The sequence below is a fragment of the Patagioenas fasciata genome, chromosome 2, assembly GCF_037038585.1.
Source record: "Patagioenas fasciata isolate bPatFas1 chromosome 2, bPatFas1.hap1, whole genome shotgun sequence".
In the NCBI taxonomy this organism is placed as follows: Eukaryota; Metazoa; Chordata; class Aves; order Columbiformes; family Columbidae; genus Patagioenas; species Patagioenas fasciata.
In genome coordinates this window covers 70838941-70864021 of record NC_092521.1, presented here as the reverse complement: position 1 = coordinate 70864021, position 25081 = coordinate 70838941, and the positions used below count along the sequence as shown (strand labels likewise).

Sequence of the window (25081 nt, the reverse complement as noted above, 5' to 3'; positions counted from 1 at the left end):
AAGTTTGTCTCTCTTTGTCTTTTTAAATAACAACAACAAAAATATCCTGTAGTGGAAAGTAATAATTCAGTATTTCCCAGGCTTTTTTTTTTTTTTTTAAAGTTTGAGTTCATAGGAAATTTGCTCTCATATTTTACATCCTCTTGTTTTGTTAACATCCATCTTAAGAAACATAATAAATATCATCACAGTCAAGTATATTGGCAACTTGCCCCTGTACTCTGGATAGTGAAATGCAAACTCTACCGAGCCAGAAAATGTTAAATTTGCCACTCCTACAACAAGGTTTCACTTAAATCACTTCTGATACATTCAACCTGGAATGCCTACAATACGAAGCCAGAGGCCAAACTCCAGCACATTATGAGATGTATTTGGATGGCTAGTTTTCAAGCACTATGGCAGAGCTCTTTGACATTTCACTGAGCTTTAATTCTATTGCACAGAAAGCTCGTTCATAAATTATGTGTGTAGCTTTTGTTTGGTTGGTGTTGGTTTTGGTTTTTGTTTTGTTTTTCAAAGAAAAAAGACTTCAGGGCACATCTCTGGCTAAGAAAATTATTTTTCAATTAAGACCTTCTTTTTACATCTTAAGTGAGCTTTGTCTTACAATCTTCAAAGCAATAACATTTGTATTTAAATACTCATTTTCTTCCTGAGTAGTAACAACATTTTAATTCTTAATACGTATTTCTCATAACTGAAGCCATACTCACCTGGGGAAATGATGTAAAAGAAGTTTTTGAATTCATCCATCCAGACTTCTGCAAGCCGCCTGTTATTTTTGTTGATAATCTGCCCTGTACCTCCTGGAAAAGTGTACGGTGTTGCTTTTCTGAACACATGCCCAACATGTGAACAAGTTACAATTTCCAAAGTGCCACCACACTGCCAGATCTGAAAGCGATAGAACAATTACTGCATAGTTTTAAAGTAATTTTAAAAAGTTTTAAAATGTTACTCACTTGCTTCTGTTCAAGTTGGAAAAACAACATTTGTTGAGTTCTTGAACAAATACATACTGCATGGAAGAAAAATGTACGGCTGTTTCCTGCTCAACAGATAAAGATGTTCACAAACCCGAGTAAGGTAGCATAAGAAAGAGTATGTCAGGCCTCATAGCAACAATGCATCAGCAAGAGACTACTTTAGAGAACTGGGCAAGCTGACAGGGAAGGAAAAATCTCACAAGAATCACAGGCAAGTAACAGGTGGCCGGTCTGTCAAAAAAAGTCCATTACAAAATAGAATCTCCATATAAAAACCAAACAAACCCAAAACAACGAAAAACAACCAACCAACCGAACACACACACTTCTCAAATAAAGCTTCTAAAAATATTTTCAGTTTTATTTTGGACCTCTAAAAATGACAGATTTAGAAAGCTGAACTACTTCAGAAGTATCCACGCATATACTTTGAGCTGATCAGCAAAACAAATGAAAGTAGCACTGTTTGATAGGAACAAAATTGAGAATAATGCTGGTTAGGCCCACATCCAAATGAACACATGCAATCATTAAGCTAGAAAACAGTAAGAAGAGAGAGTTTTTAACAGAGGTGCTCACATTTCACTGACACATTAAACCGTGCACTGATGACATCACCCTTAACTTATGCTCCCCAGTCAGCTTTTCTAACTGAACTCCTTTTAACACAGACACACACATTCATTCTTCAGAATGAGCATCCTAATCTTTTAATCACAAAGCTCTGCCAACTATTCACCGTGCACTTTTCACTGACAGATACAGTCTCTGCATATCTCCATTGGAGGAACTTGACAGGAAGCAAAGTGCCAACAGCAACAGGAGATGACGCTGATGTGGACAGCATATCTGTATTTTACAGAACTCAAGATGTGCTGCCCTGAGTAACAAAACATGAAAAAGAAAAGAGTTTTACCTACCCTGAAGGAAATTTCCAAGTTCTCTCCGCCCCAAATATCCATTCCAGCATCATATGTTCCAATTTCCTGAAAGTAATCTCTGTCTATTGAAAAAAGACCTCCTGCCATTGTAGGTGTCCTGAAGGGGAGGTAGGAAGAAAAAAGTGGCATCAGTCACTATGAAAACATATACTTAAGTACACTTCACAGTTACACTGACAAAATGGCTTTTTATTTCTCAAGTTCCTAGCATGTTCCTGTTCAGTAGGCTTCCATCCAAACTCAGTTACCACTGATGTACTTGCTAGCTCAAAATTTTCCAGAGATGGAAACAGTCTGTGACAGTTCTGCTTATTTTCTCACTTCAAACTGGAGTCTGGATAGAGAAAGAGCCCCTAGAAAGCTGCTGTCATTCTTGAGAGAGACTTCTGCCTCCAATGCTGGTAACTCATAAGAAAGAAACTAGTTTGTTACACAAAATCTATGCTTCTGGCAACCATTTCTGAAAAGGTTCTGGGTGTCCTGCTTGCATTCACTGTTATTGCTTCATATAAGAACATTGTACAGTCAGGGTTACATCCAGATTTTCTTCACAAATTCCTTACTGGTATAAAAATTTAAACTGCTAGTTTCTCCTAACATTAGCAACATCTCCCAAATTTCCTTTTAGTCAACAAATACGCAATAGGTAAATTATATATTAGGCTGATGGTATAACTTCATAGTTCAAGTATGCAAGTGATTTACATTTTTAGCATAAATTATTTTCTAACACTAGTCTTTTTCCTGAAAAGCTTTGAACCTTTTCTGAAATACACAAATATAAGCTAGGTCACAATCTAACTAGAAAACTCTGTGGCTTTTTTCCCCCTAAAAAAGAAACTAGGGGGCAGAGGGAAATAAAATTAGCCATATTCTGACAAGATCTCTGGATTTCTTAAACAAAAAACAAATAAGAGTAAGGGCTATACCCTCAATATTATGGTCAGTAAATATTTTCAGAACAGTAAAGCCAGAAAATATAAGTCTTAACTTGCGTGTAACATGTAGTGTTTAACAATGGATCTGTGTTTCTCATTACCTTTGTCGTAACATCTACATGACATGCAAGTATAAATTTGCCTCCTATCCAACGCACTTTGAAGACACTGAGTTTCTGTGTGTATGCACACACACAAATATACACACATGTGCCAAAAACCAACACATCTTGTAAAAATATGGTTTACTTTGTTGAAATAAAAGACAAAAGGTCAATAAAAGATAAATATAAGCTTCAGTAAAAACCACTGCATCAGCATATAAAGCAGTAAAAGCCAGTAAATTGGCAGTAATTGACATAAAAATATTTCTAAAGTGACGAGCTGATTGCTTGTTTCACAGCCACCAAAAGTTACCAGCAACCAATCCATGTAAAAACTTTTATGCTGTTCCTTCAAATAAGACAAAAATGATGCTACAACATTGTTCATTAATTACAAGATTAACATAGAAAAGATATGAGTAAACATCAGGTGAACATTTTTACCAATTTAATAATTTCTCACTACCTAACAGGAAGGGTTCTATCTCCTTTCCGCCGATCCATCTCTCTCTGAGGAACAGGATACCAACGAAAATTCAACTTCCAGTTGAATCCACCATAGGTCATGTCAGAACCTGCCATATATTCGAAGGTGTCATCGCTAATTACATCAATGATGGGACACACTACTGTTCTCCTAGAAAGAAGAAAGAACCAAAACCTACTAGTCAGTGTCAAAAAAGGTTTTTAGTGTTTTTGGTTTTCATTTTCATTTTATTCTAACATATACAATTTAAGTTTTCAATGTAATCTCTTAACAACAGTACTTAATAGATTAATACCATGAAACGTATTCAAATTCTGTCTTGCTAATTAGAGTTAGTTCATCTAAATAAAAAATTGTTCTTCTGATGCAATTTGGCAATAAAAGCTTTTTTTTTTTAAATAGTATCTGCATTATTATCAGTAATAAATATTCATCCCTCTGTAGATGGAAAAAATGATCATAGCTTTCCCAATGCTTCATAGTGATTGTATAGAAAACAAGAGCTTTCGTTTCTAGTTAAGTGGTCAAAGTAACGTGAAATTAAAACTCTGTCGTTAGCTCTGTGAAAGTGTTCTTATATGCCCTCAGTACTAAGAAATGACAGTCACTGTTACTAAAGTATAACTACTGCATCAAAATTGATAGAAAGAGGCCTCCTTGTCACTGTCCTGATATTATGAATGCATATACCCACAGCAACTAATTCTAATAATCTTAAAGACACTTAAATAACTGTCCTCAAGCAGGAAAGCTCTGTAAAAAGATTAAAGGGTTTCAACTAAATTCAAAGGACTCATTCAGTTGGGCCATTTGCAAAAATTGTAACAATTTATATATTGTAGTCCCACAAAAATGTATATATTAAATGGTAGCTTAAAGGTTAGTATTATGTCTTTGGACAGTTCTGAACAATGATTTTTTTATTACTTGCAGCTTTTCCACCATGTAATGCTATATTTTGTAACATTACATTTTAAAAGTTATTTTTATCTATAAACATAAGAAAACTGAGATTGTAACACTCTGTAATACTTAAAATCTAACCTATGTAATATGCTGGTCACTAACAGACTGGTGTGCAACTACAGAGTTCCTACTCAGATGTATGAATGGTTCATAAAGCAGACCATTCTCCCACTTTTTTTCCCCTCAATACAATTTCCACCACACTATCACAGATACAAGTGTTGTGAATAGAGACTTTTGATAGAAATGGAAAACTATGATACTGCAGTGTAGATGAGTATGACTCCAGTAATATTTTAACTTTAGAAAATACATCCCAGAAGACGAAGTCACAGCACAGACTTCCACAATAGAAATATGCTACTAAATAAAGAAATCACAATGAGAACCTGTAACACAGTAAGCCTGACAACTCTTGCTCACAGTGTTTGTGTTACATGAGATTGGGGTTTCCATTTCTTTCTCAAGAATATCTTCCCAAATTTATGAAGGAGCAGGCCAGGCTGAAGACAGAACAACTCAAATTCCACTGTTCTCTCAACTCCATTCATGCTCAGATCTCCTGCTATTTAACACATTATCCCATGCATCCTAATACAAGCTTCATGCTAAACCAAGTTTTACTTGTTAAAAGTTCCACTGAATAAGCATTTTATCCTTATACAAACGAGAAGTACATAATTTATCCAGCCCTTCAGAAAGAAGGTATTTGCTTGAAGGCTATATTGTAATACCTGAAACATTTCTTAATAACAAAGTAAAACAACATGGACCAATAGATGGATAATTACCTGTCAGCTTTGATCCTTGCCAGCAGAGGTTCAAGCCAGCCTACTGTACATTCACAATGAGCATCTAAGAAGGTGATGACCTGGCCTTTAGAAGCAGCAGCCCCCTTTAATCTGGCCCTAATCAAACCAGAACGCTGTTCCATTCGAATCACATGAACAGGTACTTTTAACTTTTTCACATAATTCTCCAGTGGTCTTTTCAAGAAGTCTGCAAAGAATCAAAACCAGGGAAAGTGTCAGTTACATAGTTCAGGTTTTTTTGTTTGTTTGTTTGTTTGGCTGTTTTTTTCTGTTTTTTATATGAAGGGACTTGAAACAAGAGACATTTTCTCATTTCTTTTCTATCCTTTTCCTACTTTCTCAGTTAAGTTTCCTCTGCTGCTTATTCTACACTTCACAATATGCCCTTCCACATCACCATGTGTTTCATTTACTTGAGCAGGAAATTCTTCCTCCACTTCATTATGGAAAACACAAAAATTAAGAGAGTGTAGAATGCTTACACAGAAACCAGGTGGGATAGGCAAGTTTTTATCATGGAGGAGATGTGACACTTGCTTTCAAAAACATACAAATAAGTGCTCTTGGACATAACAGTTTCCTACCAAGAAAATACAGAAAGTGACCCGACTCGCTGAACATAAGAAATTACCTCCTACAGGAACATAACTTACAGATGATTTCTTTGCAAGCAGTTTAAAACATGATCAAATTGATTTTTCAATTGTGCTTTCTCTAGATCTGGCTAATATTTTTTTTTCTATTAAATTATCACTATATCACCTAAAAACAAAGACAAAAATCAGCCATACATAAATGAATATTTGCAACACCAACGAACTTCAGTGTAGCTGAGGAATAAGTTATTTAAAATAGAACAGCTATAACTGACTATCATTTGCCTGAAGACTCAGAATTACTTGCATTACAAAGAGCTGCCAAATTAACAAATTTCCCATTGCCAGACACAGTTTTTACCCATCATGAAAAATGAGACTATGATGGATGATACTGAAAGAAGAACTAAGAATTGAGGAAGAATGCAATTGACAGTCACAGAAACAGATTTCTGCAATAACTTGCAGATTTCAAACTTGTAAAAAAGGCAAAATAGCCTTAAAACACAGCTACAGAATATATTAGATTATACACTCAAAGCACATGGGAGTTGTACTACAACAGTGCAAAGTCTGTAGTAGGATTTAGCATAAGATGGTAAGTAACTCATACAAGAACAAGTGTGACACTGGAATGGGGGGAAGCACAGCATGAACTCTTAGTGGCTGTTTTGTAAATCTCAAGAGGCAGAGCTGACCTGAGGGTGATTACCATTCCTTAGCACTGCTCGGATGAATGAGTTCTAATCGCCTCCTCATTTTTTTCTGCACATTGTTGGACTGTCACCAAAACCCACAGAAATAAGTTCTGACATATCTTGAAAGCTGAACTGCACTAAAAGAGCCTAAGACGTTGATAGATCCTAAATGTTTGTCTCCAGAGAAACTCGAAGTTAATTCTTACTTTGCATATTAACAGAGACTCAAATTAATAAATGTTTATTACTACAAACCAACTGTACATGTCTAAACATTTTGCAGGCCTTTGGGAGTTGAGCACAAACAGAGATCATTTAGCTGAGTCTGTAGCAAATATAATTTAATCTCTTTACAGTGTAGTTTTCCAAAGCCACTAATCTAAAAAAACAAACAAACAAACAAAAAAAACCCCAAAAAACAGCAAAACACACAAACAAAACAGTATTGTGGCAATTGTTATAGTTTTAATGTATATGGCTTCCATGATATATACAAAGAGGATAAAACAGGGAAACATTTCTCTCTATGCTAACCATCTCATGAGCTAGCCACACAAATCAGGATTTTCATCTGCACATTTAAGGTGTAGCAATGATAAGCTTTTAAAGTATTTCTAACCCCTTAAAGCTGAATGAATATGGGCTGGGACATCAGCCCCTGAATGCACAGTTACATTAACAGGATGATAAAACTCTGCCAGAAGGAGGAGAGGAAGAATGATTTCAATAATATGGCTGCAGCCAGTCACGAACTAGGATAAACCAGGAAGTTACGTTGCAGAAAGTCCTGGTCAACATACTGCATATAAAAATTTTTAGTCCTACCTACATTTTCTCTGCAAAGTATTACAAATTTCAATTTATCTTTTCGAGTACTTTTCAACTTTTTTTTTTTTTTCCTCTAAGAAACAATCACAGATATGTGCAGTGTTTTCACTATGGAGGGAATAGGGTTAAGAACAGTCCTTCCATGTTTAATCACGTCCATAAGAATATTCTTATGAACAACCCCCCTGTTCCAAACTTCAGAAGGGAGTATTTCCAGAAACAAAACATTGTGCCAGATATTCAGTAACTGTGCCCTTAAAAAATGACTAGAACTTCAGCAAAATAAGCAAAAAGGTAAAGCTTGATGTCTCATCCCAACAAAAGCATGGAAAATAACTCCAGCATAAAGATTCCTGGTGTTCCTTTGCTACCAGCAGTTAGGGTTAAACATTCAAATCTAAGTAGCATATTTTCTCTCTTTCCAGAGCACTGAATAGTCCTTCAATGTATGCAACATACTTTGGCCTACAAGAAATGCCAAAATCAAGCTGTAGAGATTTTCTATAGAAACCTATTGATCATATTTATACTAAATCCTCTATTAAACTCTCAAATGAAAAGTTTTATGCATTACAGTCAGTTCCTTATGAGTGACTAAGGCTGACAGCTGAGTACATTTCTAGCATTGCTTCATACACTTCAGAGCATAAGGTTTGATAATATTAAAAACAAACAAGCAAGCAAACAAACCCAACACACAAACACTTCTACTTGGGAACAACAATTCATGTCTTTTCAGAGGTATAACTTTAGTTTCACTTAGCTTTTTCTGCTGGATATTCCTTTCAAACTTTTTCTGTATCAGAAGGGTGCAAAACTTTACCTAGGATTATGGACAGTTTAAAGAGCATCTTCTGTGGCAGTAGCAGAACTAAGAAAGCCAAAATTACAAATGCATTGAGTTCAAGCCAAGTAGGTGCATAAGTTGAAAAGTAACTTGCCAATTCTATACCAGAGTCACATTTATATGAATATAAATGAAAAATTAAGTTTCAAACTTTTTCTATTTAACTACAGTAAAACACAGATTTATCACATATAAGCACGCAAACACAGTTTTAAGAAGTGTGAACGCTTTTACAAGATGTTCTTGGCAGGAATTTAGTTTTGGTTACATTGCTTTGATCTGTACCTGTATAACTAAGTGTATCCTGATGCAATCTGCCTACCATGCTTGTCCATTCAATGTTGACCTAGTTTTAAATACTGACAAATCCTGATCTCTCCTGTTCACTTCTTTTTTTAAATAGTTACCAAAGTTCAATACATAAAAACTAAACATGCTATTCCAATGAGTAACTAGAGATCGATGTTACAGATGTGTCTTGTTTCTCCAAAGCTTTTCTTTTTGGTGTAAATAAGTGTGTGATATTATGCAAATTCATTCTTCTAAGAGAATGACACTAGCAGGTACAAAGAGTGCTTCAGGCACACTGAATGCTTACTTTATTCCAATTAAATTGACTCTGGTGCTAGAATTCAAAATACACTACTCAGGCTGCACAGTTTCTTTTTCTGGAAAAGTCAGCTATTTTAGCTCAACACAAACAGAATGCTTAAGTGGCACATGCTAAATCCTTCAAATTTTCAGGCATCATACCCTTTTGTTTTGTTTAATGTAAAAGCATGCTTGTTGGAAGCATAACAAGTTTTTGGAAAACAAAACAAAGGTTTCAATAATTGTTGAAAATAACTACAAATAAAAGATGCCTGAGTGATACAAAATTGAGGGGTGTAATTACAAATTCCCCGTAAGTGAAAACAGTGAACACTTGTTCTTTTGTCTTTCTAAAAGCAAAAGTTAATCACACCTCTCATCCAATCTGGAACACATTGAGGTAGCAGCCTTGCCCTTTGCATGGGCATTCCTCCTCTGCTGCCAGAGAGTAATTGTATTTAAGGCCTCTGTCCCTTCTTCCAAATTGTACTGAAATTGGCTGAAGCAGCTAAAGTTGGCATCAGGTAAGAAAGCATAAGCAAGTGAGGGTGCCCAAAAGAGGAAAGGAATACAGACTGATAGAAGTGCAAATACAACCTGAGTGCATGAGCTAGGCCTCCCTCAAAAAACAGGTTGGTCAGAGCTCAGTTTAGCTGATATGATCTTTCTTTAGTCTGCTCAGCTATTCCACAACCAGCTGTACTCTATCTGGACCAACACAGCTTGGAATAGATCAGTTAATATACTAAGGCATCATACACACATGCAACCTGAAGAAAAAACTCATTATACTTTCTACCACATTAGATATGAAGTGCAAAAATCTACTCCTAAAGTTCTTCAGCTACAAAAACTCCCGTTAACCATTATAATGGCTACTAGCTATGATCAAACTTCCTGTTAAAACCATTGTAAACCATGCACTATAATGTTACTTAGACCATATTATCTGAAATCTGGTTTCTCTCTTCATACATAGATCCTGTTTGGACAACAGTCTGCCATCTTGCTCTGAAGATGGAACTACCATAAGCAGTAGAGTATGGATTTTGCACCACTCGAATCAGAAGCATTAGGCAGAGATGTCAGGATGCTGGGTGTAAAAACCCTTATGTGACAGAAGGATTGTCAGGCTGTGGAACAGGCTGTCCAGGGAAGTGGTAGGGTCACCATCCCTGGAGGGGTTTAAAAGGTGTTTAGACGTGGTTCTTAGGGACATGGTTTAGTGCCAGAGTTAGGTTAGGTTATGGTTTGACTCGATGATCCTGAGGGTCTCTTCCAACTGAAATGATTCCATGATTCTATAAAGCATGAGAATTCCTGTGGATACAGATAACAGCCAACAACTCATGGCTCCCATGACTCTTCTGTAGTGGCCTACTAGCTATTAGTTCTAATGGAAAATTTTCCATGCAGAAATATAGAAAAAAGGGTGATTCAATATAAAAATATAGAAAAGTTTTGGATGAAAACAGCCCCATATTACCATCTCATCTCCATTTACAAACACGAGAAAAAAATATATCCCTCAAGTTATACTTTATAATCCACGCCACCAAGGAAGATCAAGAGAGCAACAAGCCAAATATCAACTGAAATGAAATATCAAGTATTATCTAGAACATTATTTTTATTTCTGTGATATTGTAGTTTTTTTAAAAAAAGAGTAAAATGTAAATAAACTTATTTTAAGAAAAAAAAAATCTTTAAGTTTTGCCTATCAATCTCATTACACATTGACAGTTTCATTCTGTAATACAGAATTTTCAGCTGGAGTACTTGTTATTAAAAAGCAGAATCTTCTCTTACAGCATAGAAACTGAATTTGAACCTCCTATGAACTGAATAATCAAACCCTCTGAACATCAAGCTTGATGGTGGTAGTGACAGTAAATTTGGATGTGTTGGAGGAACAGAGCTGTCTTTGCTATTAGCCACCAGGTGATTCAAGTATTAAATGCCCTCAAGCTTTAGGAATGTGTTAAAATTCTAAACGCACAACATGAAAGCTGTAATAGGATAAAGTCACTAGCAAACACAAACTCTGCACTGTCAACAGAAAAGTAGTCAGACAGATAATCTTACAGCAGTTTTCAGTGGAGAATGACCCACCTGTATTCCAAAATGAGCACTGCTCACTCTGCTTTCCCTTGCCTCAGCTACTGTTTCGCTGAGGAGCACTAAGGCAGTAGAAAGTCAGTCTCAATTTTTGAAATAAAAAGAGCAGCAAGCTAAGGCATTGACATTATCATTACCTCTTTCACTGGCATCATCGACGAGGACGATTTCTTCCAGCATGTGTCGTGGTGACCGGTTTATCACACTATGAACAGTTCGTAGAAGCGTGCTCCAAGCTTCATTGTGAAAAACAATGACAACGCTTGTCGTGGGAAGGTTGTCTGCATACACCTTCGTTTTACACCTATAAACAAAAATAAGGTATATATTTGTAAAGGTGAAGCCTTCAGTTAGAACTGCAATTTTGAGGTTTATTTCTGGGTATCAACACTAACATTGATAATATACCAATCATAGGCAAAGCATGACAAAAGAGCAAAAGCTGCAGATTTATATTTGTATCAAAAAAAACACCCTGACTTTTACATATACATCTATGCATTCCATCCTACCACAAAGAAAGGAGAACCTCGATTCAATAACCTATTCTACAAATGAAAGAAACATCCACACTGCTAACAGACAGAGATGACAACAGATTATTTATTTCTACTGCCCCTGATTTGTGAAGAGTAGCATCTCCAGATACACTAATCCAAGCCCCTAATTTAGGCTTCCACTCCCTCTGAGGGCAAGGGGAAAACTTCAATACTGTAATGCAGACAGAGGGGCAATGGAGAGAGAGAGAGAGAGAGAGAGAAGATAAGAAACAGCAGCCAAACTAAGAAGTAAATGCAATTTAAAGTATATAATGAATAAAACTAAGTAATAACTAACAGAGATAAAGAGTTCATGTTTGGAAACAGCCAAGACTATAAGCAGGCTACCTGTAATACTGGTGAGTTAAGTATATTTCATAATACAATGTGGTTTTATTATACAAAGAGGGTTTTCTTTCTTCTCATTGTATGTATGTTGGAAGTACTATAAAGGTTCATCAAATAAAAAGAGAATTATATTCACATATCGAAATTAGAGTGGAAGACTATAGGCTTAGCTCTCTCAATAGAACATTTATGCAATGGAACTCCACATGCAGCCAACATTTTACACTCCGCAATACCTTAACAAAGGTAATATTCTCAGTATTTCCTAGTAAAATCAATATGCTGTACATAGAGTACTCTGAGCGATTCTGAAAATAGAATTCTGCTCTAAAAAATAACCATACAAACTTAAGTGTTCTCTGCACAGACCTGCTCCTCCTGCGCATTCAAAAATCACACACAGAAATTTACATAAGATTCGATGGGACTAAACCCTTTAAGAATCAAAGGTAAAGAGATACATGCAGATCTCAGACACCAGGAAACACTGAAGTGGAAAAAGTGATACATTCAATGGACCTTCATTCTGAACAACAAGTTTTTATTAGATCCCAAACCACTGAGTCAATTCATTGTAGTGTAATCTGATCTAAATTCTACTAAATACATTAACAAGTATGCATGGCTATCATCCTAACAGCAGTGCTGTCTGAGGGTTTGAGAAGTGCATAATGCATTCCCTCCACTCTAAATACTTAAGAACAAGTCTGAAGGAGCAGCCTCACAAATACAGGATTCACAGTGTCAGCATCTAATCCCACCCCAAGCAGTGACACCAGGAGCATCAGCCAAAACCAGGCTCCCAGCATGAATATTTCATTTGCTGCATAACTTGATGAGCCAGAGCTCTTCTCAGTGAGAGTAGCTCTGATAGCACACAGGCATTTCAGCTCGGAGATGGTGACAAAAAACCCAGTGTGCACCAAGATCCCTCAGAAGGTCAGTAAATCCCGGTATAATTCAAGAAATATCTGGAAGAGCTTCTGTGGAATCATGTTTCATTTCTGAGAACTGAAGGAATGGTATCTTTGTAGCATCAGGCACCATCTTCAATATTATATTTACCTACAATTATGGCCAAATTAAATTATTCACCATGCTGAAGTGAGCATCATAAATTCCTTAGGGAAAGCAGACATATATCCCTGTGCTTTTTTTATTTAATTCGTGTATAAAAAAACCTGTGCCAACTGATAAAGTTTTTTCTGCGGTATCACTTTGAAAATGAAACAGCTTTTCGAAGATGCTATGATTTTCAGATGAAAAGTTCAATACACAAGCCAAATAATTTCCCCCCCATGTTTGTCACTTGTTCAGCCTATTTTGCCACTTTAAAAACAAATTCTCAGTGTTTTATTCCTTCTGCTGCACTGTTCCTTAGATCAGAAAATAAGTGTCTGATTGTAGACTGTCAGCTACAGTAGTAATGCAAATCCATCAATTGTTCCTCTACTTTTTGGCAGAATATTTGTAAAAAAGTTGAGAAGCCTACTAGCAGTTCTCTGTGAAAAGCAATAACAATGTGTCATTCACCAGGAATATCTTGCTGGGGTGCCCACAAGATCTACTACTGTAATATGAAATCTCTCATCTCCATTTTTTTGGTTGTTGTTGCAGTGGTTTTTTTGTTTGTTTTTGTTTTTTAATGGTTTTACAGAAGATTTTACTAAGCTCAAATCAATGAATTGGTATAATAAAAGCCAGCCAAGAGCTCAGGGACTACCATGTTTATAAATCACTACACTGCTCCAAGCATATATATATATCAAAACATCTAAGATCTGTCTTCGAAGAGGAAAATTTCAGCACTAAGAAGGCAGCTTACAGGATTTTTTGGGATACTTCTCCCCATTACAAGGCATTTCCACTGTCCTGTCCTGCAGAAAGTGAACATTCTCCTCTCCATAACAAGACTTGCCTGTTCTCACCCCCAGAGATCAACCTTTTCTGGGATAACAATTTAAGAGGAACCCTGGACTGGCTTGTTTATCAACATGTAAAAAGGCTGCCACGCTGAACACGAGGGTGTTCCATAACTACACTGGCTTGGAAATTTCTGAATGTTATTCTTAATAAAGTGTTTGGTGTGAAGTTATTCTGGAAAGATTCATTTATTCAGGCAGGCTAAAGGAAAGAATTAATAGTACTATACCCAAATTTTAATACTCTTTTTATCTGCCTTTTCATATACACCTTTTAGCTGTATTTGTACACATTGTTATGAATACATAAAAATAAAAAACCCTGTTTCTAATTTTGAAAACACTGACATACACTCCTTCCCCTCCAGGAACATATTGTTGCAGAACATAAAAAAAATAGAACAGAACAGTTGACACCTGTGATCTGATCATTAGCCTTCTATGTAAACCTTGTGTTTTATCCGTACTAAAAACATTTAAATTAAGAATCCTTTTTGTCTGTCATGTGAAGACAAATTACCCCAGAAAGGGATTACTATGCAATTTAAAACACAGCATTAGTTTCAACCAACAGTTATGCAACATTAGTAGTGGAATATAACCACGAGGGGTATGACACACAGGGTATGAATTACGGATAATTTGAATTTTAATTTACCACTAATACATTATGTTCCTTTTGTTGAATCATGCCTCAAACAGTTTTAAAATTGAGTGCATAATATTAGGAAGGCATACTATCTCCAGTAACTTAATGAAGGCTCCAAACAGCAGCTGAGAATTTCTACTTCACATGGAATGCACCATCCTTTCCTTAATCTATGGCATTCATCATGCAAACTCTTGGCTAATGTCACTCCATATATTATTTATATTGTGGAAACTCCCCCAAAATGTCAGACATTTTAAATGCAAGCAGAGACTTACTGCCCTATTACCTGAACACACAGAAAAAGAACAGGCCAGACTGCTAAAATATGATCAGGACATAAAGTCTCATTAGTCTACATTTCTTGAGGTACACATTTCAATGCCGAAAAGAGAAATGTTCTTTATTTGATGGCAAGTCTCCCTCTCATGCACTGAAATCCCCAGCTTCAACTGCATTAGTCTTGTATTCTTCCCTAATATTTGATTTCTTCCTTTCATGTAATTAGGAAATAAAATCAAAGTCATCCAAGATCTTTAATGCCCCAACAGATTTCAGAAAAAAACCCCTAGGTTTACAAGCTATACCTTTAAAAGTTGTTTTACAAAGTAGCCACAGGACTGTAAAGACATGATGCTGCTCCAAGCTCTGTAAGATGCTCATACACATTTTCACAGAATGCCACCTTTTTGCAATTGTACACGATATATTCAAAATACTTCAGCCTGATCCCTTATTACTACATGGTTACTCATAGGCCATTATCTCCCCAAGAACACAAGGCAGTGTAACAGATTCAAATCCTTCAGAACTTGAATTCAAGTTTAACGGACTACAAGCAAAGGAAGGAGGACATATTTAGCACTGTTATACACACATGTTAGGATAAGAACAGTGACATCAAAATAAATACAAGTTGTTGTCCCTAACACCCTGTAGCCTGATTTCAAAGTTTAATATCCATCACAAAAGTTTTTTAAATGGAAGGTCAATAGCAACCATGAGTTGGATTACACTTATCCACTATCATGATTTTTTGTGAAGATGTTAATTTAATCTTATATAGAAGCTCTGCACATTTTAGATAGGGAGATGGTTAGAAAAAAAATTCTCAAGGAGAATTTTATTAAATGGATTATGTATAGCCACTTGAAAACTACCTGATGCTACTGCAAATGCACATGAAGAGCCTCTGAATAAACTGCCTTCCTATTTTCTCTTTCAGCCCACAGTACAAATAGTTCACAGGAGATATTACAAAAATAACCTAGAGGAGACATCAAGTAAGGCAATTCAGTCCAAATAAAATTAAGCTGTTAAATCTCAGAGTTTAAATGCTGCTTCAGCACCATCTGGCAAGGAAAGATGACAACTTTTCATCTTGAGCTTCCTATATCAGCACAACCACATATTCTCAAACCTCCTTGACACCTGGCAGAACTGGAAGACTCTCTCTCTTCTCATGTCAGCAAAGGAATGAGAAGAAGCTTCCGTGCAGGGACAGAGCAAATCTATTAGGTCATCTTACAAGATCCTTCATTTGAATTCCTCAGAAGGTTAAATTCTTCTGATAGCTATCTTTGCTCTTCTCGGTGCCCAGCTCTGAGAACAACAAGTCTCACCCACTCCAACCATCGGCACCAGAGACATCGAGGCGCCAGGAGCTCGGGACACCGCCCTTTGGTGTCCTAATGCCACCTCTTTCTGTCTACCACTGGGGCTTTCACAAACACCTCAAATATTACCTTGAAAAAATGCAACTGTGCAGGCATCTCATTACAGAATAGCACTTGGCATTTTATCAATACTAAGAAATTGTATTCATGGATCAATTTAGTTAGAAATTATTCCTAAAACCCAAGACTGAGTGCTACATGTGTAATATCAATGTATCTTGGAAAACAAATATTTACGATGTTAGCAGTGATCTGTTTGCATATCCTTCAAATTCATGCTAAATCATTTCTGAAAGTAATGTAATAAAATGGGATTTAATATCCTGAGAGCTCTTACATACTTTTATTTCACAGGCCAAAGAATCATACCCTCAAAAAAAGTTACAAACAAGGTAGAGGTCTTGTAGGAAATCAATTGCACACTACCACAATGTTTATGTAGTGAGATACAATGACAAAAATTCTCATTCACTGAGGCAAAACATTAAAAAAAAAAAAAAATTAGGTAATTTTCTAGAAAGATGATGTCTTATTTATAGTCTCCATTAGAAATAGATGCTCTATTTCTAAATACTACAGGGCAGATCTCGACCTCTTCTGATGCTGCCAACAGGTTAATCTCCATAGAGGAGCAATGAGAGGACAAGTAACAGAGTATTTTTTTAAAAATATGAAATTTTCAAAATGAGGCCACTCATGCATACCTAAATATAAAAATCAATAAACTTAAATGCTACCTGAGTCACATTTGCTATACTTGATATCAATTTTATTCCCAGATTCTACCAGCCTTTCATAGGAACAAGGAATGATCAATAATTGTCAGCGGCTCAGAAACATTAACAGCAGTAAAACATGTACTCAACCTTTGTTTTCTAGCCCAGTGCACACAACTCAGAACACCCTGGTAAAGGACAGAGATGGAACAGAAGCACAAGCGTCTCCAGTGCACTAAACGGATCAGCTGGGAAATCCCAGTGGAGCTCAGACCGGACCTCGTATGTGCAGTGTGATAGTGCAGAGCTGATTCATTCTTGAAAGCTGTACTAGCAACAGATTCAGGCAGGGGAGGAAACTTATTTAGTCATCTTACAAATCTAGTAAAATCTTTTCTTTTGTATGCTACAAACAGCAGTCATAACTAAAAGCTGCAGTTATAAATAAACTGCATCCCAGAACTTCAAATTTGACAAACAAATAATCCAAGTCTTGCTGAAAACCACATTAGAGGTGAAGTTTTGAGGAAATGCTACACAGCATAGCCCCTGTAATAATTCTGTTTAATATTACTGACGCAGTACAACCAGCATACTCTTCAGTATTAAACTATACTGGAACTTCTGGAAGTAAGCATCATTACCCTTATACTTGAGAATACACATTTGTTTTCTACTGAGGTCACCAAAAGTTAATGCCAGATCAATACAGAAGAAAATCAGAAAATCTGAACTCCCCTCACAAAACCTCAGGCTTTAATTATGCCTATCTGTTGAATATCACTGCAGTGCCATAAAATGTCAGTACTCTGTTGTGTACCTGTCCATTTGTCAAAAGTTATAGTCTGCAGTTAACCTAATCTAACAAAGCTGAGGTAGAGCTATGCCCAATGCAAAAACTCTTCTCTACTTAAATCATGGATTAAAACATTTTGAAACAAGACTCAGAGTCACCCTGGAGCTGCTCAGATTGACTACATTTTCATCAGACGATAACACCCTGTAGCAGGGGTGGCAAAGAAAGTGTCAAAACACTACAGCAAGAACCAGCAGCACTTAAGTCAAGTGGTGTGTTTCTGGTAAACACTGACTTAGTCTTTCCTGGATATGAGCAGCAGCCTCAAGATATCATTACAAACAAGGACGTTAATATATCTGCCTCCAACATAAATTTTAGCAATACTCCAAGCCCCCAAATTGAAGACAATCAAGTTGGATAAAGATCTCATTTTCACACAGAAACAACTCAGTTGAAAGGGCTAAAAGCAATAACTATGAGAAAGATGGAATCACTGACTATCACAACATGCCAAACCACTCTGCGCTACACAGACTTTGCACACAACCACAGCTTTATCTTGGGGTTGCACAGAGACAGCACTGCAGATAAGGTTGTGACAAAACTTCACGCTACCCCTGAAGTTGCTTCTTCCAATCAAATCAGAACAATTTGGTTTAGAAAGAGGTCCTCACTTCTGTAATTCATATCACAACTGCAATTAACCTTTCTGAACTGTTGACCTGAAGGCAGGCAAATCCCTTTTTATTTGAGCATTTCCATTCAGCCTGCTTAATGTCTGCCTTCAATAGTATTACATAATTTACCTGACATCAAGAGTATGAAATTTTCCTTTCTTCTGATCTCAAACATTTGGATATAAGAAAGGTCGCATTATCTCATGAGTCAAGTAGAAATCTTCTTTAGACCCTGGAAACAAAATCCAAAATGGTCCTTAAAACCATTGTGGTTACAGAATTCAAGTAGAATTTCAGAAAGATAATAAGCTGCAATTGACTGTTTTCCTTATCCTGAAAGGGATCACAGAAACACATGTCTTTAAAGAAGCAAAACCAATTCTGTCCTCAAAGACTGAAACTGAACCTTAAGTTCTCCAGTCAAATTATTTTCCATATTTGACCTATCAATTTGAATAAAGTTCACGATATGGTTGCTCATCCAAAATGGAAGACACAACTAAGAATGAGACTGCCAAGTGTTTCTGTGTATATACAGACACACACGTGTGCATATATACATGTGTATATGTCTATATATTTAAAAAATGGTTTATAGGAAGCATTCTGATTTTTAAAATTTATAGGTCATTTCTTCCAGTCGACTCATTAAGTCAACATGAACACAAACATTTCCAAATGTTGGCTCTACAGTGGCCCAGTAACATGCTATATGCACCACAAAACCCAGATGAAAAAATATTCCGGCTTGAAAGAATTGTAAAGTCTTTAATACCTCACATGCTTTCAGACTTCCAGCCTTACATTGTTGAAAGTTACACTGCTGTCAGCAGATTTCCTTTACAGATGCCGGGTTACTTAGCAGCCTGGATTTTTAGCTTGGAACAAAACATCAAATAAACTTCTGAAGCGTTCCACTACTTGTGTTGACAATTTTGCTCTTTTTTATTATCTTTTACATCGCTATGACCTGAGCTAAACAAATACCTGAAGTTCACAACACAGATCACAATTTACGGAACTATTTAAATACCCTTGACCTTACGGGGACTTTAATATATACTTTCTGCAAGAAAGTTTACCGCCCCACTCTACCATGTTCCACTTAAACTGGTGCAACTGTGGGCTGCTGTCAAAATAATCCCACTTTTCACCATTACAGTTTTGCCCCATCCCATTTTTGCATCAGATCTAGTAATCATTCAGCTGCTGGGTGTGTTGCTTCAGTTTGCTGATTCAACAAAATATACATTTTTCTCCTTTTTGGTGTGTAATCCTCCATCCAGTCAGTGAAGACCAAGGCCACACAATTATCAGATCAACAGCTGTGAGAAGACTTACTTTGGCTGCAGGCCACATTTACAGCAGATTATGTATAATATAAAACTACTCCCCTTAGCTCTTCTCCTGAATTAATTGAAAGAGAGCACACCTTCACAAGCCTCAGAGAGAAGTAAATACTTCAAGTATTTAAAAAAAAAAGCAAACAGAAAATGTCACACATTCCAGCTCCAAGAACATGCTCTTGCATGTGTGCCTTTACTAGTTTTAGTACGAATAGGTTTACTCAAACTATTTTCCTCAAACAGGGATTGTGTAAATTTTATGAATATGTCATAATATGATTCAACTGTAGTACCTTAGAGTATACAGGAAATAAATTTGTTTTGAAAAGTCAAAAATCTAGATTCCAGTGTATTCTTCACATGCATATTTCAGGCTTAAAATTAAAAATACCTTTTTAAGGCACACATATGAAAAACAGATTTTAGTCCCATAACTGAAAAGCGTTATGTTGTATCATATAATTAACAGTGCCCAAATCTAAATATGGTTCTTTCTAAACAAAGAGATGACAGAATTAGTCATATGAATGATGTACTCAGAAAGGAGCCCAGCATAACTGCTATAAACTCCACCAACATTCATGTAAGTTCAACTTAGAATAATGGCTTTTAACCCCAGGAAAAAAAAACTGTCTACTTCTTCCCAATTGTGAAAGTTAGCTTGGCAGGAGGAACTGAGAAGGGTAGTTTGATTCAACAAAAAAACCTCTTCAATGACAATTTAAACCAACCACATTAGTGTATTAGGTAAACATTAAGGTCTTAGTTACAGATCTGCAACTTACTTTTCTATTAAGTGGCTGAAGCCATGGTTTGAATGAATTTAAATCCTGTTCACTCAAATATGTATGGCCACCCAGCTAAAAACTTCTGCTTATATCCTAACAGTAGCGATACCACTCAAAACCCAACACCCCTACTTCCTGAATACAGATAGTTTGAGAAAGGGACAGTTAAAAGATCTCAAGTGTTACGCAAAACTGAGATACAGTAGGATGTCTGATACCCTTAATTCTGGCAAAATTATACCAACTAAGGAACAGAATTACAAGGAAGATCTATTATGCCAAGTTCTACAGAACCTGTAGCCTTGGGGAAAGTCTTGCTAAGGCATCCCAAAAGTGATCCACACTCCTCCTTGCTGCAGGTCTGCTTGGGGAAGCCCATCACCTTTCTAAGGAACCACAACCTGCAATATATTACACCCTCCTAGTGTTGCATCATAAGTTCCAGAGGGAACCAGAGCTTACACGCATGACATAATTCTGCCTCAGCTATGCCTCCATTCTTTCCAGCCTGGAAGAGTGTTTTAACATGCTCTTTTCTTGTATAAAAAAAAGTCAGAATTGGGTTTAAACTCTCATACCAGGGACCCAAATGTTTCCTTACATATTTTATATATTCCACAAATGTTTAAATAATGAATACAGCCTGGAAGGCCTTAGAACACAGGACTCACTCTTCATTTTGCAAAGCAGATTCCAAGGCACCTCAAACAGCATTCAGAGCAAAACCAAATCAGACGACACATACAAACTTCACGCATTGTACCACACCACTTTCCAGCATGAATACTGGTCTATGACACACAGGCCCAGCTGAACACCTATTTTAGTCATTGACACCTATTCTATTCATTGCATGCCTCATCTTCAGCAGAATCAAGGCAAGACACTAGTGTTCCTAATCACCCATCTTTTTACTTTTTGCTGTCATGTCAAGCCCACAGCTGCATATTTTCCTGGAAACTATGAATCAGCTCCCACTTCGATGACTGATCCACAGACCAGAATAAGACATGCTTACCAGAATCGCTCTGTCAACAACTTAAAACCGCTCTGCTACCCCCAGCTGCTTGTTCCCGCACAACAACATCCCTCCAGAGGCTGTGGCACTGTCAGTTATATCCATTAGTTACACTAACATGCCCCAGTCCAGATTTGGGGAAGTATCCAGGCTAAAAATTTACTTCTTGTTTAGCTTTTTCTGTTAAGCAAATAATTTAGTTTGGATCACAAGAAAAATAAGTAGAAAAATGTTGCTGCTTACAGACACAAAATGACTAGCAATTCAGGCATATGTCAATTATTTTAAAGGCATCTACGTGCCTTGGTAATTTTGTGCCAAATAATAAAAATAAATATAAACCTGTTAATATGACTGGGGCACAGCTCGGCAGAACACAGATTTCAACTTCTGTAGATGTCCTGAGGAGCTCTCTGAGCTGGAGAAGTACCTTGAAGTTATTAAAACAGCTCACATTTTTGTTCATCTAGTAAGGAAACAAAACGTATTGACCAAAACATAAACATGATGCCCAGAGAGGGTCATCTGGAGATGAAACTATAAGCACCCAGAGGCAGGAGTGCAAGATGGAACACGTAACGCATGGAGGTTCTCAGCACCTTGAGGACCAAGCAGATACACAAACACACTTGGCTTCACACAGATGGTAAGGGTTGGGCAGAACTAGAAATTCATGTGAAGGATAATGTACTTCAAAAGCTGCTTTCCAGTTGACAGGTTATGCCATCCCCATTAAATACACGTGGCATACCAAATTCCACCAGCCTTTCAATGATTAACTGTTAGGCCAAACTTTTACAGACTTCTGTATGTAGGGAAAACCAACATGCTGGAGAATTATAGGACTTGAAATAGCCACATCTTCCCCCCACACCACATTAAAGAAAGCAACCCACTAAACCTGTGAAGAAAATAATTACATGGTTGAACAGCTAAATGTGCCTTTGAACATATCCCTCGTTTTCAAAGCCTTGACTGAAAGCGCTACTTGCAGTTATATTGCAAGCATATAAACGTGGTAATGAATGACTAAAAAATCACCCATTCTTCTCCCCAAACTATTTCCATATTAGCAGGGATATAGGTAGAACAAGTTCTAACAGAAGCAACCCCACTAACAAAAACGTTTCTAACCATGTATTTTGACTGATCAGATAGATAATTTTATGTATAAAACATCAGAGCATATTTACAGCTTTCAAAATTCTGAAAATGGTTACAGTGTTCTTGAAAAGTAATATTAATCCACACATACAGATTAAAATACCCTTGCTCTGTAAACACAGTACAGTTCTCGAATTTTCCAGGGAAATGTTAAAACACTCCCCAAATTCTTAATTAGCGTGACCTTATAGAGTACATACCGAAAAGATGATAAAAGGAAGAGGTTTTTGGGGACCATTTTTTCTGCCAAAATCTACTAAAAATGCACACAGTAAATGCATGTTAAAACCATTGGCAGCAATTTACAAAACCAGAAAATCCAACTCTGTCCTGAGATCTTACCTAAAATTTTATTCTAAGATTCCACTTTCACATACATACTATAATGACAGCATTTGTGTCCATACGAATTGAAAAAAAGAAACAAATGCAACTTCACTAAATGTATAACACATATCTTGCTGCAAAACACAATAACTGCAGAGCATAGCCAAGTGGAATACAAAAAATTCCTATAGCTCAACTTGATTTTATAATTGTAATTTCATTTGTCTGCAAAAGCTTGAGTGATGTTTAGATAATGCATTTCATAGTTTTTAAGAAATACCCTATTTTTGATGAATTCAAAGTCTAGACTTCATAAAGCTTACAGGTAAGTCAATTTTTTAGATCCACGAATTTATTTTCTTATCTTTGTACTTACACTGTAAAAATGGTAGAATGCTGATAAATCGATTATGTTTCTTAGTTTCTCCCATACTTCTAGGGTCATAATGGAAAGTTACTCAATATTTACCTTCCACATAACCAACTGTACATATAAATTCCCCTAAGTTTTGTTAATTCCTTCCATTCAGCTCTTCCAGGAAAAAAAAAAAAATATATATATATATATACACACACACAAAATTCACACCAAGTTAGCATCCCAGATTTGACAAAAGTCTCCTGTAAAACTTACTATTTTTCTCACAACTAAAGGAAGTTGAAAATGCTAACTACAAGTTCTCAAGTGGTGGAAGTCAGCACTTTACAAGTGAAGCAATTTCTTATCCTATAGAGAGTATGATAACAGGCGCAGACACTACATATGAATCTGCAAGAGTACCAAGAGATGCCATTGCCAAGTTACAACCACGATCAGAGCCATAACGTCAGAGAAAAGGATACAATGCCCCTCAAAACATCTACCGGTTTTGAAAGAAAAGCCTGCAAGTTCAGGATTTGCATTCTTCCACTAAATTGAGATACAGGCAAGTAGTGACCATAGTGACCATAAAATCTGACTAATGATATATCTGAAAATCAATTTAAAAGTTACATAATTCAAACTTATGAAATAATATGTTGAAAAACGTATGGCTCAATTATTAAGAACACCAGCACTACCAGGAACTCACATGCTGCATAAAATCACATTCATTACTATACATGAAGGTATAACACCTACAAACCAGCTCTTTCATCACTCATTAAAAATGAAAAGCTGTCAGAGTTTCATCTCGTTCTTCTAATATTATTTTCTGAGGTAGGAAACAAAAACAAATTAATACAGCAGCTAGGCCTTGTGTATACAGAAGCAACAACAAAGCTGCTAAAGAAATGAGGTTTCTATAGTATCTGATTCTTGCAGAAGAATGCAGGTAATTGATTAGGAAAATCTTATTTCATGAGCTTTACTTAACTTGAGTGTCCCTCTCATAAACAAGAGGGGTTGGGAGTAGGGGGAGTCATCAGCTACCCTGCCAGAGTAGCCCCAGGAGGGTAAAGCAATCTTAGTTTTATTTAAAACAAGGCTACAATTTTCTTTTTAATTACTTATGACTCAAATAGCTCTGAAAGAATCAATATTTCAGAGGCAAGATCAAAACCAAACCAGATTGGTATTAAAAAAAAAATATAATGCAATCTAAATGAGTTCTTGCACATTTCATTAGATAAGAAAATTTTTTAAGTATTTCTTTCTCATCATCAAATCGTTTCTATTTCATATAATGCAGAATTTTAGTCTATCTCATTACAAGCAGTGCATGAATTTTTCAAATAAGTAATTTTTTCCTGAAATGCCAAGTCTTAACTTAACTTTGTTTTCCTTCAACCAGATTAATTTCTATTCCCCGAACAGGCTTCATACTTGTAATCAGATTCAAAGTTAAATAACATTGGAGAAAACTGGTTTCTACTGTTCAATCTTATTTTCCAAATAAGTACTGTATGTACTGGAAATCCTCCTACTTTTTCACTTCAACAGTAATATCTTACAGAACTGAACTCTTGTTTTGGATCACTCTCTACACATTCTTCATTTGAGTACATTTTTAATACAACATAAAGCACTTACCCTTCTAACCTGACATCAGGTAAAGATCTGTTGAGTGCAATTATTTCACTTGCCATTAAATTAAATTGATTTATTTTAAACATCTCTTTCATTTTTTCTTGCTCCTCTTTCGGAATGACCACAGGCTTCCCCATCTCTCCAGGTCCTTCATGTGGTTTTTGTATGGGTTCTGGAACTAAGAAT

The 25081-nt window shown here is 36.3% G+C and overlaps 1 protein-coding gene across 3 annotated transcripts in view; it reads right to left on the bottom strand.

Annotated features, from left to right (window-relative positions):
* GALNT1 (polypeptide N-acetylgalactosaminyltransferase 1) overlaps positions 1-25081 on the bottom strand; it is an 88780-nt gene that overhangs the window by 12598 nt on the left and 51101 nt on the right. For all 3 annotated transcript variants that reach the window (XM_065830952.2, XM_071804391.1, XM_065830953.2), the window contains 6 exons: positions 24899-25073; positions 11053-11219; positions 5217-5424; positions 3439-3609; positions 1910-2027; positions 717-897 (listed from right to left, as the gene is read on the bottom strand). In XM_065830952.2, the coding sequence (XP_065687024.1) occupies positions 717-897; positions 1910-2027; positions 3439-3609; positions 5217-5424; positions 11053-11219; positions 24899-25073 (1020 nt within the window). The remainder of the gene's footprint in view (positions 1-716; positions 898-1909; positions 2028-3438; positions 3610-5216; positions 5425-11052; positions 11220-24898; positions 25074-25081) is intronic.